Source organism: Festucalex cinctus, chromosome 6 (genome assembly GCF_051991245.1).
Source record: "Festucalex cinctus isolate MCC-2025b chromosome 6, RoL_Fcin_1.0, whole genome shotgun sequence".
Lineage (NCBI taxonomy): Eukaryota > Metazoa > Chordata > Actinopteri > Syngnathiformes > Syngnathidae > Festucalex > Festucalex cinctus.
This window is the reverse complement of record NC_135416.1, coordinates 17,195,243-17,210,251: the sequence shown is the minus strand read 5'-3', so window position 1 is coordinate 17,210,251 and position 15,009 is coordinate 17,195,243. Positions and strand designations below refer to the sequence as shown.

Here is a 15,009-nt window from a genome sequence, read left to right as displayed (position 1 = left end):
CTCTAGCATTAAAAAAATAATAATAAAAAAATAAAAAAATAAAATAAAAAAAACAATTTAAAAAGAAAAAGGAAAAATACGTCTTTGGGACACTTAAAACATAAAAACGTATTTACACGTTATTGGGAGCAAATGAGTTAATGGTTTGCGCCTTGTGGCGAATCCTTTGTATTTACTCTCATGATGTCTTCTCTTTATGGTAGACTTCCATACTGATGCACCTACTTCTTGGACAGTGTTCTTCACTTGAGTGGATGTTGTGAAGGGGTTTTCCTTCACCATGGAAAGGATTCTGTGATCATCCACCACTGTTTTCTTCCATGGATGATCAGGCCTTTTTGAGTTTACAAGCTCACCAGTGCATTTTGTTTTTCTCACAATGTACCAAACTGTTGATTTGGCCACTCTTAACATGTTTTCTGCTCTCTCTTTGATGGCTTTGTTCTTTTTTTTTTTTTTTTGTCAGCCTCAGGATGGGCTGTTTCACCCCTATTGAGAGCACCTTTGACAGCATGTTGTATGTTCACAGCAACAGCTTCCAAATGCAAACGCCACACCGAGAATCAACTCCAGACCTTTTAACTGCATATTTGATGAGAGGTTATTGAGGGAAGGGCCCATGCTTTTATTTTTTGTAGCCTTCTGAGTCAATTGTCCAATTACTTTTGGTCCCCTGAAAAAGAGACAGCTTCATTTTAAAGAGCTGTAATTCCTAAACCCCTGCTCCAATTTGAATGTCAACACCTAAAATAACAAAACTTGTGTCACTGTCCAAATACTTTTGGGCCTAACTGTAGTTCTGAATTGCTGAGATATACAATACCCCTTATAAAGTAAAACTCTTCTCTCAGTTGTCATGATTTTATGGGTGCTGAAATGGGGGCCAGTTGATGCAACCAAGGAACAGCATGAGTCGCCCCCTCCCCTCGATATAACTGCCTGTATTTCATTTGTGGCAATTCAACACATTTAATCGCCACTTCTTTATTGACAATTAATTGGCTGGCCCATTTCTACCACTACAATGTGCAATTAGCGATCGCGCTATGCCCATAGCCTGCAAAAATGCACCTTGATCCTGAAGTGTTTTGTTTTACTGTCTCTGCCGTGTGCATGCATGTACGGCGTACGTGACAAGAGGGCAAAACAGGTGGCACATGTGACAGATGTGGCGAGGAAATTCTTGTACTGTTTAGCCAAATTGGCTAAAAGGTTTCATGACCCCCTGCCAACCCTGAAGTGACGTTAGAAATGTTTGTTAAATAGTTCCTCAGCAATGTCATCAATTTATCTCATGACACACTTCATCCATTAATCAATCCTGTGTGTCAGAATGTGAGAAATACTGTAAACCAGTTTCAGGTAGAAGAAGTATTTGCACAACTCAGGTACTATTTCACAATATGAAACAATACCAGGAAGAAGCTATTTTACAAACCACAAAGATGCTGAATGTGCAGTTGAGAAAAAAGTCTGAGTCAGTTGGCCAACTGTTTCCAAGTTTTCTTACAAAGCATGGAGTGCAGCACAGAATGGAAAATACTTATGTAGACTATATACAGCATTTTATTCATCCATTTTAAACATTGTCATGTTCACGTCTTTTATTTTATTGTTGACAAGAGGGGAAATTATTCTAATTCTCATTCCACTGTTGAATTTTATGTTTGATCACTTATAAAGAAATTTTAAAAAGGAAAAAAACAAAAACTTTCAAATGAGTTTCGAAACGCATTATATATATATATATATATATATATATATATATATATATATATATATATATATATATATATATATATATATATATATATATATATATATATATATATATACACACACACACACACACACACACACATAGGCTACGCTCAAGTGATTGTAAGGTCACAAAATGTGAAAAAGACCAAGCAGTATGAATACTTTTTCAAGGCACTGTAAAAATCTCTGTCCATAATTTAGACTGAATAATGTCATTATTTGTCCGCTCTCATTCTATCTCTAAACCAAGAAATTAATCTTCTAGTTAAGATGAGGACAAATTGAAAGGCATATTTTTCACTTCCAGTCTGTAGTGATGATGGCGAACCCTATAGAACATTCTCGCTAGCAGAGACGTTGTTGCACCATCTGTGATATATCCATTTGTGACGCCACAACAATGAAATCCCAGTCGCTGGTAGAGCCGGTGCGCAGCGGGTGAGTAGGCCGTTGTTCCCAGGACAACGGTGGCGTAACCCTGAGTTTTGGCAAACTGCAGAACTTGAAGTCCAAGGGCCACACCCACGCCGCACCTCCGACACCTGCGGTCAACTGACATGCGCCTCAGCTCAGCAAAACCTGCCGCCTTCTGGACAACTGCTGCTACAACACCTACCACTTGGCCGTCCATCACCGCGACCCACAGGCGGGAATCTGATGGAGAGAACACGGAATTTCAATTGAAGAGAATTAAAAGCGAGAGCTGGCCTTGTATTCTTATATTACAATTGATGCTATTGTGTGAGTCAGTTAGTGTGACTCAATCACACAATGTTGTCTTGCAGAAAAGCTCAATCAGAATGTGAAATGCGCCAATGCCTTGTATGTAATGTAGGCTAATAATGTATTGTAAATAATGTAATGTTTCAATCGCTCCTCGATGTTGTCAGTTTCATGCAACCTCGCTCACGCCACTTCATCGTTGCGCATCACAAATGAACAGTCTGCCTAAGTCTCAAATATTACCACAAATTTTCACTTTATGATGTGAAATGAGTGAGATGAAATTAAATGAGCTATGAAATATGAAACTTGACGATGAAAAATGATTGTGATGGTCCTCCAAAATGCACACAGCATATATAGAGTGGCTGGTAAATACAGTAGTGTTGTGTTCCTTATATATTATGTGGGGGGAAAAAACAAAACTGCTGAACCATCATAACATTTTAATTTTCTTTATGCAACCAAATACAGTTGAAACATCCATGATAAATTCTCCTGAAAATTTCAGGTGAAATATCTTTTTCCTAAGGTACTGGTTGCTATGGACATTTGAAAGTCAAGTCAAGTCAATTCAAGTCAAGTCATTCAAGGGTCAAAGCTAACCTGTTTTTCTCAAGACGTGCAATTTCAACCTGCCAACATTAAAACTGCTGTAAATTTGTCAAATTTTTAGATATGTCCATATATTATATATTATTTTAAAGGGAATTAAGTGTAGAATTTGAAATTTGTACACAAAGAAAAAGTCTCTTGGATCAGAGTTCATTCATTAAAGTGGGAGCAAAAAAGGTGTTGTTTTTATTTAATGTTTTTGTTCACTACATGTATCTAGTAAACCTCAGCATTGCTTTTTTTTTAATAATAGAAAAATAACAGTTTTGCCTTTTAAAGGCTGAAACAGTACTACTGTACTCACCTAGTGATTGCATGTAAAACTCTTCAATGTGACCCATGTCATTGTTCATGGCTTCGTCCAAATAAGCATGAATGATTCGCCTGCTGTAGAAGTAACGGCTGCACAGCACAACTGCAGGGAGGAGTCCTATCAGCCACCAACACATTGTGAGCACATAACCGACAGCTGCTTGAAAAAATGAAAAGATAAGGACAGATGTATGAATGAAAAAAATTAACATAGTTGTCTAATCATCTTTTCTCTTTGGATGCCAATTATGTTCAGTGATTTTTTTTTTTTGCATGGAAAAGTGAGTAGGAAGTATGACAAAACATAAAATTCTGAAATTTGACGTTGACTGTACCTGTAATAGTCATATAGAGCAGGAGGCTCTCCGGATGACGTCTCAAGCCTCTGAAGGCCGTGTCAAAGACCATCTCCATCATTCCCTCACAAAAGATCCGCTGCACATGCACTTCATCCTCTGGCTCAAACTCACGTACAATTACAGTTGAGGGTTTTGTTTGATTTCCATTTTGATATTTAGAGGCCACACCGTTCATGCATTTTCCGTCCATAGCAAGTTTTTCCTGCTACTTGTAGAAGGTTATACAGATTGGATTTGTTTGTTTTCTTCTTATTCTTTTTGTGAGCAAACAGGTTTGAAGAAAGGCGAAGGGTCAGAACAAGATCACTGTTTCTCTGGAAGTACAGCAAAGTAGCAAGTAAGCAACTATGAGCAATAGTTCCTTGCAAATGAAATACAGCGTGAACTGTATGAGTAAATCAAAATGTATTTATAATTTAAGCATGCATAACATATAATAGTGCATATAAGGAATAATTTCCTTGTGTCACTCTTACTTCATGTTGTCTTTTATATTTCATTTTTATTGTTAATTTGTGGTAGAAATAATTGTGATGCTCATTTTTTGCCTAGCCAGCAAGTTAACACATAGTTAAAATGGGAACTTTTGTGAATGTTTATTGTTTTGCTTTGTTTTTTGTTTTGTTTTTTTTTAAATAATAAATTGGGCTCATCTGTGCTGATAGAGAATAACTTAAAATAATAAATAAATAAATAAATAAATAAATAAATAACTTAATTACTTAATTACTTAATTAATAAGCACATAACAATGCAATTGGCTGGCAACCAGTTCAGGGTGTACCCCAGCTACTGCCCAAAGCCAGCTGGGATAGGCTACAGCACCCCCGCGGCCCTTGTGAGGAGTAAGAGTTTTAGAAAATGGATGGATGGACATCAGACATGACAAAATAGCTACAGCACTATAGTCTACATGTAATCTACAAATAAGTGGGTATAGGGAAGAACGATTTATTGTTTCATATATATACAAAATTACATATTTACTGGATGTATGTTTAACAACTAGCAGCAGTTCTTGCTTTATGAGCCAATTTAAAAATCTTGAAACCGTACAGCCTCCCTCATGTTTGTAAATGTTACTGTACATATTGCACTTATGCAGAAACATCAGGATGACATCTTTTCCTGAAATCTCTCTCTATCCTTTTCTTATAAAAATGCCACTTGGGGATGAGAGCTCAGCTACAGTGTGCTTTCATTACTTCTTTTTACAATCATCTTTTTGTTTACATAATGCTAATAAAACAAGTAAATGGTACATTACTTACCAATTGCGATAATTCTAATAATCCACTAATCCGGCGTGAAGACCGCTTGCTTGCATCGTATCTGAAATGGTTTCTTCCCAGAGAAGACGGTGTCAGCAACACCTGCAAATACTTGACTCTTTCATCATGTGCACTCTGGTTGCACACTGTCCATCACTTCAACCTTTCGTGGCAATTATGTCATAAATATCAGAAAAGTCCCATTCATCATTACTGGAGGGGAGAAAAACGAGAATAATATTTCACGCATTTACATGTGTTTACCCGGCTTTAAGTTGCTGCCTTGTCTGGGCGTGGGCTGAAGCGTTGACTTCCAGATAAGCCCCTTATCAATTTCACCTACAGTTGAGGAGGAGCCAGTTTGCTTGCTTTGTAACTAAACTCTATCATTCCTATTAAACTGGTTGCTTCTTGCTAACATTAATATGTATACATATGTAGGCATGAGCTTAATGAGCAACATGGGTCCGAAGTTGAGTTTGTATTTTCGACACCTTTGCAATAGTAATGGGCGCATCGATTCCGAGGTACCCCTAAGTTCATGTCTAATTCTTTGCTTTGCATATTATTCACCTTCTCAAGCTTTCCCCTTTCCTTATGTCTCATTAGATGTCCTTTCAAAATAAATCTTACTACAATGTCAATGAATGTTACCATATAGGACATTACAGTGATTGTAGTTATTTAAAAAAAAAAAAAAAAAAAGTTAATTAACAAAGAATAACTATTTAATTTCTCAGTAATTTTAAATCTTTTTCTCCTTTTACTCCCAAGTTTTAAAGTTGCATTTACAGTTTATTCACTTAAATAACGGACAAATATTTGTGAAAATAAGATTCATTTGTGAACATATTTTAGCAAAAAATACATGTATTTATAGTGGGGTTTTTTTTGTTTGTTTTTTAAAGAACAGAAATATTGTGTGTTATCACTGTTACAGTAATTATTTTCCATTCAGTATATAAGGTCACGGTCTATTTTTGAAAATTAAATATTTAATATATATATATATATATATATATATATACATATATACATATATATATATATATATATATATATATATATATATATATATATATATATATATATATATATATATATATATATATATATATATATATATATATATATATATAAATACAGAATTTCGATGTTTATATTTTATTTTACAGATTTTTCCTATATATATAGGAAAAATCTGTAAAATAAAATATAAACATCGAAATTCTGTTTTTTTTTTGTTTTTTGTTTTTTTAACAATGCACCTGCATGAAAAGTTTGGACCAGTGTGGGAAATCAATGAACTCTGGTCCGTTTAAAATGGACCAAACAGTGCACGTGTAAATACACGCAATGTATTCCTCCACTTCACAACAATTTTGCCATTGCTTGAAGACATAAGCACCTAATCTCATCTGTTTCTCTGCTGGCTCAAGTCTTATACTGGCACTCAGAGACATGATCCACAAAAAGATACAGTTTATCCATCAGCCGTAAATTGGAAAGGAGCCAAACACTGAAGTGTGCTCACGCTCATTTCTACAGTGTGAAAATAGACAGAAGCAGTGATGACAGAAAGTGGCGGGGGGATTTGGCAACAAAACAAATGGTAGCGAGTGACTCAGAAGGGAAAACTCCATAAAAGTCTTTGAAGATAAAAAAAATAATCCACATTGGACCAGCCTGAACACGCCTGTGCCATGAGGTGGGATCAGTCGGATTCTATATTTAACTGTGATGACGCGAGTAAGTTGTGATGCATGGAAAGTGATACAGGAACAAATGTGTGAATAGAGGAAGGGATGCATTGCTAAAACAGGATCAAGAGACAGAATGGGAAAAAAAACTGAAATTCAAGATTTTCTGTACATTAATACATTATGTACAAAATGCATTTTCTCCGAAAGAAGCAGTTGTACTAAAGATTCAATATTAATGAAACCTAGCCCTTTATACTTTTTAACCCTAACCATTAGTACAAAATCCATACGCTTAAATGTACTGTATCCATTATATTGCACTACATGGTGTCGATAATAGTGCTATATATAAAGGAGCTCATTAACTATTTCAATATTTATTTCAACATTTTTTTCCCTTCATTTTCTTCCACTTATCCGGTGTCAGGTCGCAGCTTGAGCAGGGAGGCCCAGACTTCCCTCTCCCCAGCCACTTCGTTCAGCTCTTCGGGGAAATCCCAATATCTTCCCAGGCCAGCTGGGAGACAGTTTCTCCAGCTTGTTCTGGTTCGTCCCCGGGGCCTTCTGATGGTGGGCCATAGCTGGAACATTTCAGATGCTCGACCAGTCAATTCCTTTGTTTTTGTTGTATACTTGAAGACATTTGGGTTTCAGATCAAAAGATGAAGATGTGACAAAAGTTTAGAATTCCAGCTTTTATTTGTAGGTATTTACATCTAGATGTGTTAAACCATTCAGAATAGAGTACCTTTTTTTTTTTCAAGTGAATCAAGGTATTGGAATGGCCATTATTCAAAAAAGTTCAAATGAATAACAGTTCATATTTGGTAGCATACCCTTAATTGCAATAGCTGCATCAAGCCTGCAAGCCATTGATTCACCAGACTTTTGCATTCTTCATTTGAAATGCTTTTCCAGGCAGTCGCCTTTCAATTTTTGTTTGTGTGGGAGAAAACAAGAGAACAAGACAAAAGAGACCACTCGATATCTCCTTGTTAGCAAATTATGAAAGTATCTCAAACTTTCACTCCAAAATTGTTGAGAAAGTTTTTTTTTAAGATCAAATCAGCAACTTTTGGAACTCAAATAGACTTTTTGATATATTTCAGTCAGGGATATGACCACATCACAGTACAGAAACAGCTCTTATTAGAGTACTAATTATTATGAGACTGAAGAGTAATGCAGTGATGTTGTCGGTGCAGCATACAGTTGATCACAATATAAATGTTGAACATGTTGGAGACTAAATGGAACAGTCCTAAAATGGTTTAGGTCGTGCTTGGAGGAAATGAGTTATTTTGTGACTATTGTAAGTTTTGAATCTGATCAAAAGGACATGACATGTGGGGTCCCTCAAGGGTCAGTCCTTGGAGACCTGCTGAGATGTATATGTTATCCTCGGTATTTAAATGTTATTGGCTGTGGGAGATGGTATTCAGAGCCCAATAAGTGTGTATTGCGCAAGTATGTCATTGTTTGAAACGCCACAGTTAAAATAAAGAAATTTTACTCATCAATAACTTTATACCATTTATCCTGCACATCTAAAAACATATATGCATAGATTTGGAAGTATTTTTTACAATAATCTTCTATTTCATTTGTTTAATGTCTATGCCAGGGGTCTGCAACCGGTGGCCCTGGAGCCACATGTGACTAGTCCCTCTCCTATAGCTCCCTGTGGAGCTCTTAAAATAAATAAATAAATAAATAAATAATATTTGTATATATATATTTTATATTTTAAATATATATTTAAATGAATTCATGATTAAATAAAAAAAGAATAATTAAGTATTCAAATAAAATGTCAGAGCCCAAAATTGCAGGGAGACACGAAGGTTAGATGAAAACGTTTTTCAAATTACCTAGAATTGTCCAAAACAGGATCATAAAATGTTCAAAAAGAAAGAAGAAAATCAGACAATTACAATATAATGTCCATGAAATTCTGGGAAAAAATAAAAAATAAAAGCTGAAAGAGAATGTTCAAAAATAACTATAACATGTCCAAAAACAAAAAGAAGAAATGCAGAAAATGACTATAAAATGTCCGGAATTGTGGAATTGTAAAAAAAATAAATAAATAAAAAAATAATAATAATAATAAAAAGATTAAGGCAGGAAATAAAATAACCATAAAATGTCCAAAAAATAGCCAAAATAATGTCATATACAGAATTTTAAAAAAAAAGGCAGAAAAACCGCAACATGTCCAAAGAAGGAAGAAGAGAGGCAGAAAATGACCATCATTTCATCCATTTTCTTGACCGCCTACTCCTCTCAAGGGTCATAGGGGTGCTGGAGTCTATCCCAGCTGGCTAATGGGCAGTAGGCGGGGTACACCCTGAACTGGTTGCCAGCCAATCGCAGGGCACACAGAGACAAACAACCATCCACACTCAAGCACACCCAAGGACAATTCGGAGCGCCCAATTAAGCTGCCATGCATGTCTTTGGAATGTGGGAGGAAACCGGCGTACCCGGAGAAGACCCACGCAGGCACACAGAGAACATGCAAACTCCACCCAGGAAGGCCGGAACCTGGACTCGAACCCGAGTCCTCAGTACTGGGAGGCGGACTTGCTAGCACGCAGAAAATTACCATGTCCATAAAATTGCAAAAAATGTCAGAAATTTGACAGAAAGGCAGAAAAGTAAAAAAAAAAATGTATGAAAAATTAAGTGTGGAAAAATACAAAAAAAAAAAAAATCCAAAAACAGAAGGCGAAAGAAAGAAAAAACTGAATCTCAACGTAGTGGATGTTGCATATTTTTCTATTATAGTTCAGCTCTAATTAGCTTTTGGGCCTTCAATAAATTACACGTTGTGTATTGTTTTGCGGCTCCAAGACTGATTTTTATTTATTTATTTTTTGTTATTTATTTGACCTACAATGACTCTGGTCTATACTGATACATTATCTTGACAAGATGAGAACCAAATCTCAGCAGCAAATATGACTAATCCAATTTACACAGTCAATAAAATGCATGCTGAAATGTGTATGCTTGTGAGCGATTTCTCGGGCATATTTTTGGGATGCTTCTTGTGAGTTGGAGATGCTTATATACATACTGTAGGTGTGTATGTGTGTGGGTCTCCATGTGCGTAAATCCTGCTTGTGTGATGCAAAAAAAAAAAAACGTCTGTCTCCCAGTGGGCCACTCTTATGGCATATCAGCTGCGAGAAATGCTGGCAGCAAGTTGCTCGTGTGTGTGTGTGTGCCGTCACACTTAAGCCTTCCAAATGTTCTCCAATGCAAGCAATCCAAGTACAAGATTCAAACATCATACCTCTTCTGTTGTTCTGTTTGCTTTCTCTTATCTCCTTCTGTGTGAAGAAAGCACCATTATCTCACACTATCCTCCTTGTTTTTATGGTAACGGGCCAATAGAGGGTGCTAGGGTGCTGCCCATCACTCATTGGAATCAGCTTGAATAAGATGAAAATTGAATACTGAAAATGTATGTGCATATATATATATATATATCCATCCATCCATCCATTTTCTTGACCGCTTATCCCTCACAAGGGTTGCGGGGGTGCTGGAGCCTATCTCAGCTGGCTCTGGGCATTAGTAGGTACACCCTGGACTGGTTGCCAGCCAATCACAGGGAACACAGAGACGAACAACCATCCACACTCACACGCACACCTAGGGACAATTCGGAGTGCCCAATTAACCTGCCATGCATGTCTTTGGAATGTGGGAGGAAACCGGACGACCCGGAGAAGACCCACGCAGGCACGGGGAAAACATGCAAACTCCACCCAGGTAGGCCGAAGCCTGGACTCGATCTTGCGTACTCAGGACTGGGAGGTGGATGTGCTAACCACATCCTTCTGCCTTTACACCCTCACACTTGTTTGAATTGTGACAGTCTGTGGTTCGTCACAAGTGACTCTAATTAGACTAAAATATGAAAGATTGACTCACGAAGGTCGATTTGAAAGAAATTAATCGTTCCAGATATTGATGGCACTAACAAAGGACTGTGAGGAAAAAACATTCAGTCACAGATGTACAGACAAAGAGGAGAACGGCTGTGACGTTATTGGTGAACTGATTGGTGAGACGCAAATGAATCAGAGGAGCTTCTCGGCTCATGTTGGAAGCTTACATGTTGCATGTTTGTAGTGTTTGTTGATTTGACGATTCAAAAATAGGAACTTGTGACGTCAATTGCCATCTGAGCAAGAAAGATGGTCGCAGATATGGAAATCTGCCAAGCAGTTGGCATAATGTTTACATCATATTGGAGAATGTTTATTAATTGACATACTGGACTAACTGAAATCTAATTAGCATTTACTATATACTGATCAGTACAGTGTGCACATGCAACACTACATCTCATTCAATTATGCAATAAAATTATTGTGTTGGGTTCTTTTCACAGCAATACACTCAATTGCCGATAAGGTTACATGAATGTATGACGAATCAAAAATCTTCATCCTGTTGGAATATGTTATGTTCCAGCCTCAGCTGACTCGCTAATGGAAAATCACACAGAACATGATGCCGCCACCACCATCACCATGCTCCACAGGTGGTCTGGTTGACTGGCTCACCTTGAGTCATCCTAACAGACCTCTGCACCCAACATTACCCAATATTTTGTCAGTCCTGTCAGATGCAAATTTAAATTGAGCTGAAGGTGTTTCACAACTCATCTGTCCACTTGTATGCATAATCTACTCTCCATGTTTTTGGAATTACGATGGAAGTTGAATATTAATGACTATTCTATCCATGTTACATTACCATGTGTCCTCTCCCTGACAAGGCGAGGTCAAGTAGGACTCAGACGCAGGCGTAAGGTAGGCCACCAAGGCAGCAGGTTTATTTCCGGCCAACAGAGGTCTCCTCTCAAACTGAGAGGAGAACAGGGAGGGGAAAAAGTGGAGAACAAAAAGCGCTCCACTAGGGAGGAAAAAACAGGCAAAAGGTACTGGGGACAACAGAAAGCGCTCCGCTAGGGAGGAAAAAGGGCACAAGGCAAAAGGGGTAACTGAAGGCGCTCCAAAAGGGAGGAAAAGGCACAAAAACAAGGCAACAACGCTAGGCAACATGAACAAGGACATAAGGACTGTGGGACGCTTCCATGCACTGACGGTGACACTTCGGCACAGAGGGGAGAATGCAGCTGGCTTTTATTGTGTGGGTTGATTGGTGGCAGGTGGTGATAATCATGGGCGGGGACCGGTAATGAGTGAGCGGCAGGAAGGGCAAGTGACCTGGGGTGAGAGGAGAGTTAGGGTTTTCAAAGTAAAACAGGAAACATGGATAACAAAACAAAAGCATGGGCCGTCACGCCGGTGGCGGCGTGACAGTACCCCCCCCTCAATGGCCGGCTCTTGACGGCCCAGGAATGTCAGGGTGTTCAGCGTAAAAATCATCAATTAGCGAGGGATCAACGATGAACCGGGAGGGGACCCATTGTCTTTCCTCCGGGCCGTACCCCTCCCAGTCGACCAGGTATTGTCGCCCGCGGCCCCGATTACGAACATCTAACAGTTTCCTGACCTTGTAAACGGGGCCGCCTTCAATCATCTCCGGGGGGGGTGGGTCGGGTTCGGAGGGCACTAGTGGGCTTTCGTGGACGGGTTTGACCTGGCTGACATGGAACGTTGGATGAATTCTGAGGGATCTTGGTAGGCGAAGTCGAACGGCGGCAGGACCTATGGACTTGGTTACTGGAAAAGGCCCCACAAATCGTGGGGCCAGCTTTGGACATGGTACCTTGAGCCTGAGGTGTTTGGCTGATAGCCAAACTCGCTGGCCTGGGCGGTATTCTGGTGCCGGTCTCCTCTTCCGGTCGGCGGCCCTCTTCACCCGGTCTCCCTGGCGTTGAAGCGCCGTCCGGGCCGCCGACCAGACCTTGTGGCACCGACGGATCATGGCCTTGACCGAGGGGACCGTTGCCTCCTCTTCTAGTTCGGCGAAGAATGGCGGATCGTAGCCGTGGACGCATTTAAACGGGGTAAGACCTGTGGCAGATGTGGGCAAAGAGTTGTGAGCAAGCTCGACCCATACCAGGTACTTGCTCCAGGTGGTCGGGTTCTGGGAGACAAGGCATCGCAGTCCGGTTTCAAGTTGCTGATTCAATCGTTCTGCCTGTCCATTGGCCTCAGGGTGGTATCCAGACGTCAGGTTGGCTTTGGCACCTAGAGCTTTACAAAATTGTGACCAGAATCGGGAGACGAACTGTGGTCCACGGTCTGAGACGATGTGCAATGGAAAGCCGTAGAACCGGAAAATGTGGTGGATCATAATATCTGCTGTGGTCTTGGCGGACGGGAGCTTGGTTAGTGGAATGAAGCGAACCATTTTCGAGAATCTGTCAACAACTGTGAGGATCGTGGTTTTACCGTGAGATGGGGGCAGTCCGGTTACAAAGTCTACTGAGATTTCTGCCCATGGTCTGGATGGGATTGGTAGTGGCTGGAGTAGACCCATCCGGGACTGAGTGGACGTCTTGTTGCGGGCACAAGTCGGACAGGCGGCGATGTACTCTTTTATGGTGGTCTCCATTGCCGGCCACCAGAATCTCCTGGCAACAGCATACATGGTCCTGCGGACTCCAGGATGACAAAACAGCTGTGATGTATGAGCCCAGTGTATCACCTGAGACCTTAGTTCCTCAGGCACGAAGAGTCGACGTGGCGGGCAAGACGTGGGGGGAGTGACGTTGCGCAGTGCCTCCTTGACATCGTCCTCAATTTGCCATCTCATGGCTCCAACTATGCAGTCCCGGGGCAGGATGGTCTCAGGCTCGGCTTTCAATGGCTCGAATTCGTGGACTCTTGACAACGCATCCGCCTTGACGTTTTTGCTGCCTGGTCTGTAAGTCAGAGAAAATACGAAGCGGTTGAAAAACAAGGACCATCTGGCTTGTCGAGGGTTGAGTCTTTTGGCCTGGCGTAAGTATTCCAGATTTCGGTGATCGGTCCAGATCACAAAAGGGAGTTCGGTGCCTTCCAACCAGTGTCTCCATTCTTCAAGAGCCACTTTTACGGCGAGAAGCTCCCGATCTCCGACCGAATAATTGCGTTCAGCTTTGGATAATTTTCGTGAGAGGAAGGCGCACGGATGTGTCTTGCCATCCTCTTGACAACGCTGAGACAGAACTGCCCCAATTCCAATGCTGGAGGCGTCTACCTCCACCACGAACTGGCGTTTGGGGTCAGGGACCCTGAGGATTGGGGCATTGGTGAATCGTGCTTTTAAGTCTCTGAATGCCTTTTCGGCTTCCGGGTTCCACATGAACCGGACTTGTGGGGAGGTCAAGGCGTGTAGGGGCGCGGCAATGGTGCTGAAGTTTCTTATGAAACGACGGTAGAAGTTGGCGAATCCGAGGAACTGTTGAACCTTTTTCCGAGAGTCCGGCGTGGGCCACTCTCGTACGGCGCTGACCTTGTCCGAGTCCATCTCCACCTTCCCGGGTGAAACAACAAATCCCAGGAAGGAGATGGTGTTGACGTGGAACAGGCTCTTCTCAGCTTTCACGTACAGATGATGATCCAGTAGGCGTTGCAGGACTCGGTTTACGTGGTCTCGGTGGCTCAATAGGTCAGGAGAGTAAATCAGGATGTCGTCCAAGTAAACATATACAAAGTGATCTATGAAGTCCTTGAGTACTTCATTTATCATGGCCTGGAAGACGGCTGGAGCATTCGTGAGGCCAAATGGCATGACCAGGTACTCATAATGTCCTCGTGGAGTGTTGAAGCCCGTCTTCCATTCATCTCCCTCGCGGATCCGAATGAGGTGATAGGCGTTCCGGAGATCGAGCTTGGTGAAAATCTTAGCCTGTTGCAGCTGGTCGAACACCGAGGACATCAAGGGCAAGGGGTACCGGTTCTTAACAGTGATGTCATTCAGGGGACTGTAATCAATGCATGGGCGTAGGGATCCATCCTTTTTACTCACGAAGAAAAAACCTGCGCCTGCAGGTGAGGAAGACGGTCGGATGAGGCCGGCTTTCAAGGAGTCGTCAATATAATTGTTCATGGCTTGGCGTTCTGGTCCTGAAACCGAGTACAGTCTCCCCTTGGGAATGGTCGAACCGGGAATCAAATCGATCGGGCAGTCATACGGTCGGTGTGGAGGAAGAGTCATGGCCTTGGTTTGCTGAAGACCTCCCGCAGGTGGTGGTAGCAGGAGGGAACAGTGTGCAGGCTTGGGTACTCTTCTTGAGCCGGTGGGACGAGAGTCACCTGGTGAACCTGGGCTGTGGAGTTTCGGGGTGAG

General features: G+C 40.8%; 1 protein-coding gene across 1 annotated transcript; it reads right to left on the bottom strand.

Annotated features, from left to right (window-relative positions):
• Positions 1–1,814: 1,814 nt before the first annotated feature.
• On the bottom strand, positions 1,815–5,270 carry LOC144020980 (N-acetylaspartate synthetase-like). The gene is made up of 4 exons (XM_077524916.1): positions 5,042–5,270; positions 3,747–4,084; positions 3,404–3,568; positions 1,815–2,415 (listed from the first exon to the last, which is right to left on the bottom strand). Exons 2-4 carry the CDS (start codon positions 3,958–3,960, stop codon positions 2,027–2,029), a joined length of 768 nt encoding a protein of 255 aa, XP_077381042.1. The 5' UTR covers positions 3,961–4,084; positions 5,042–5,270; the 3' UTR covers positions 1,815–2,026.
• Positions 5,271–15,009: the final 9,739 nt, after the last annotated feature.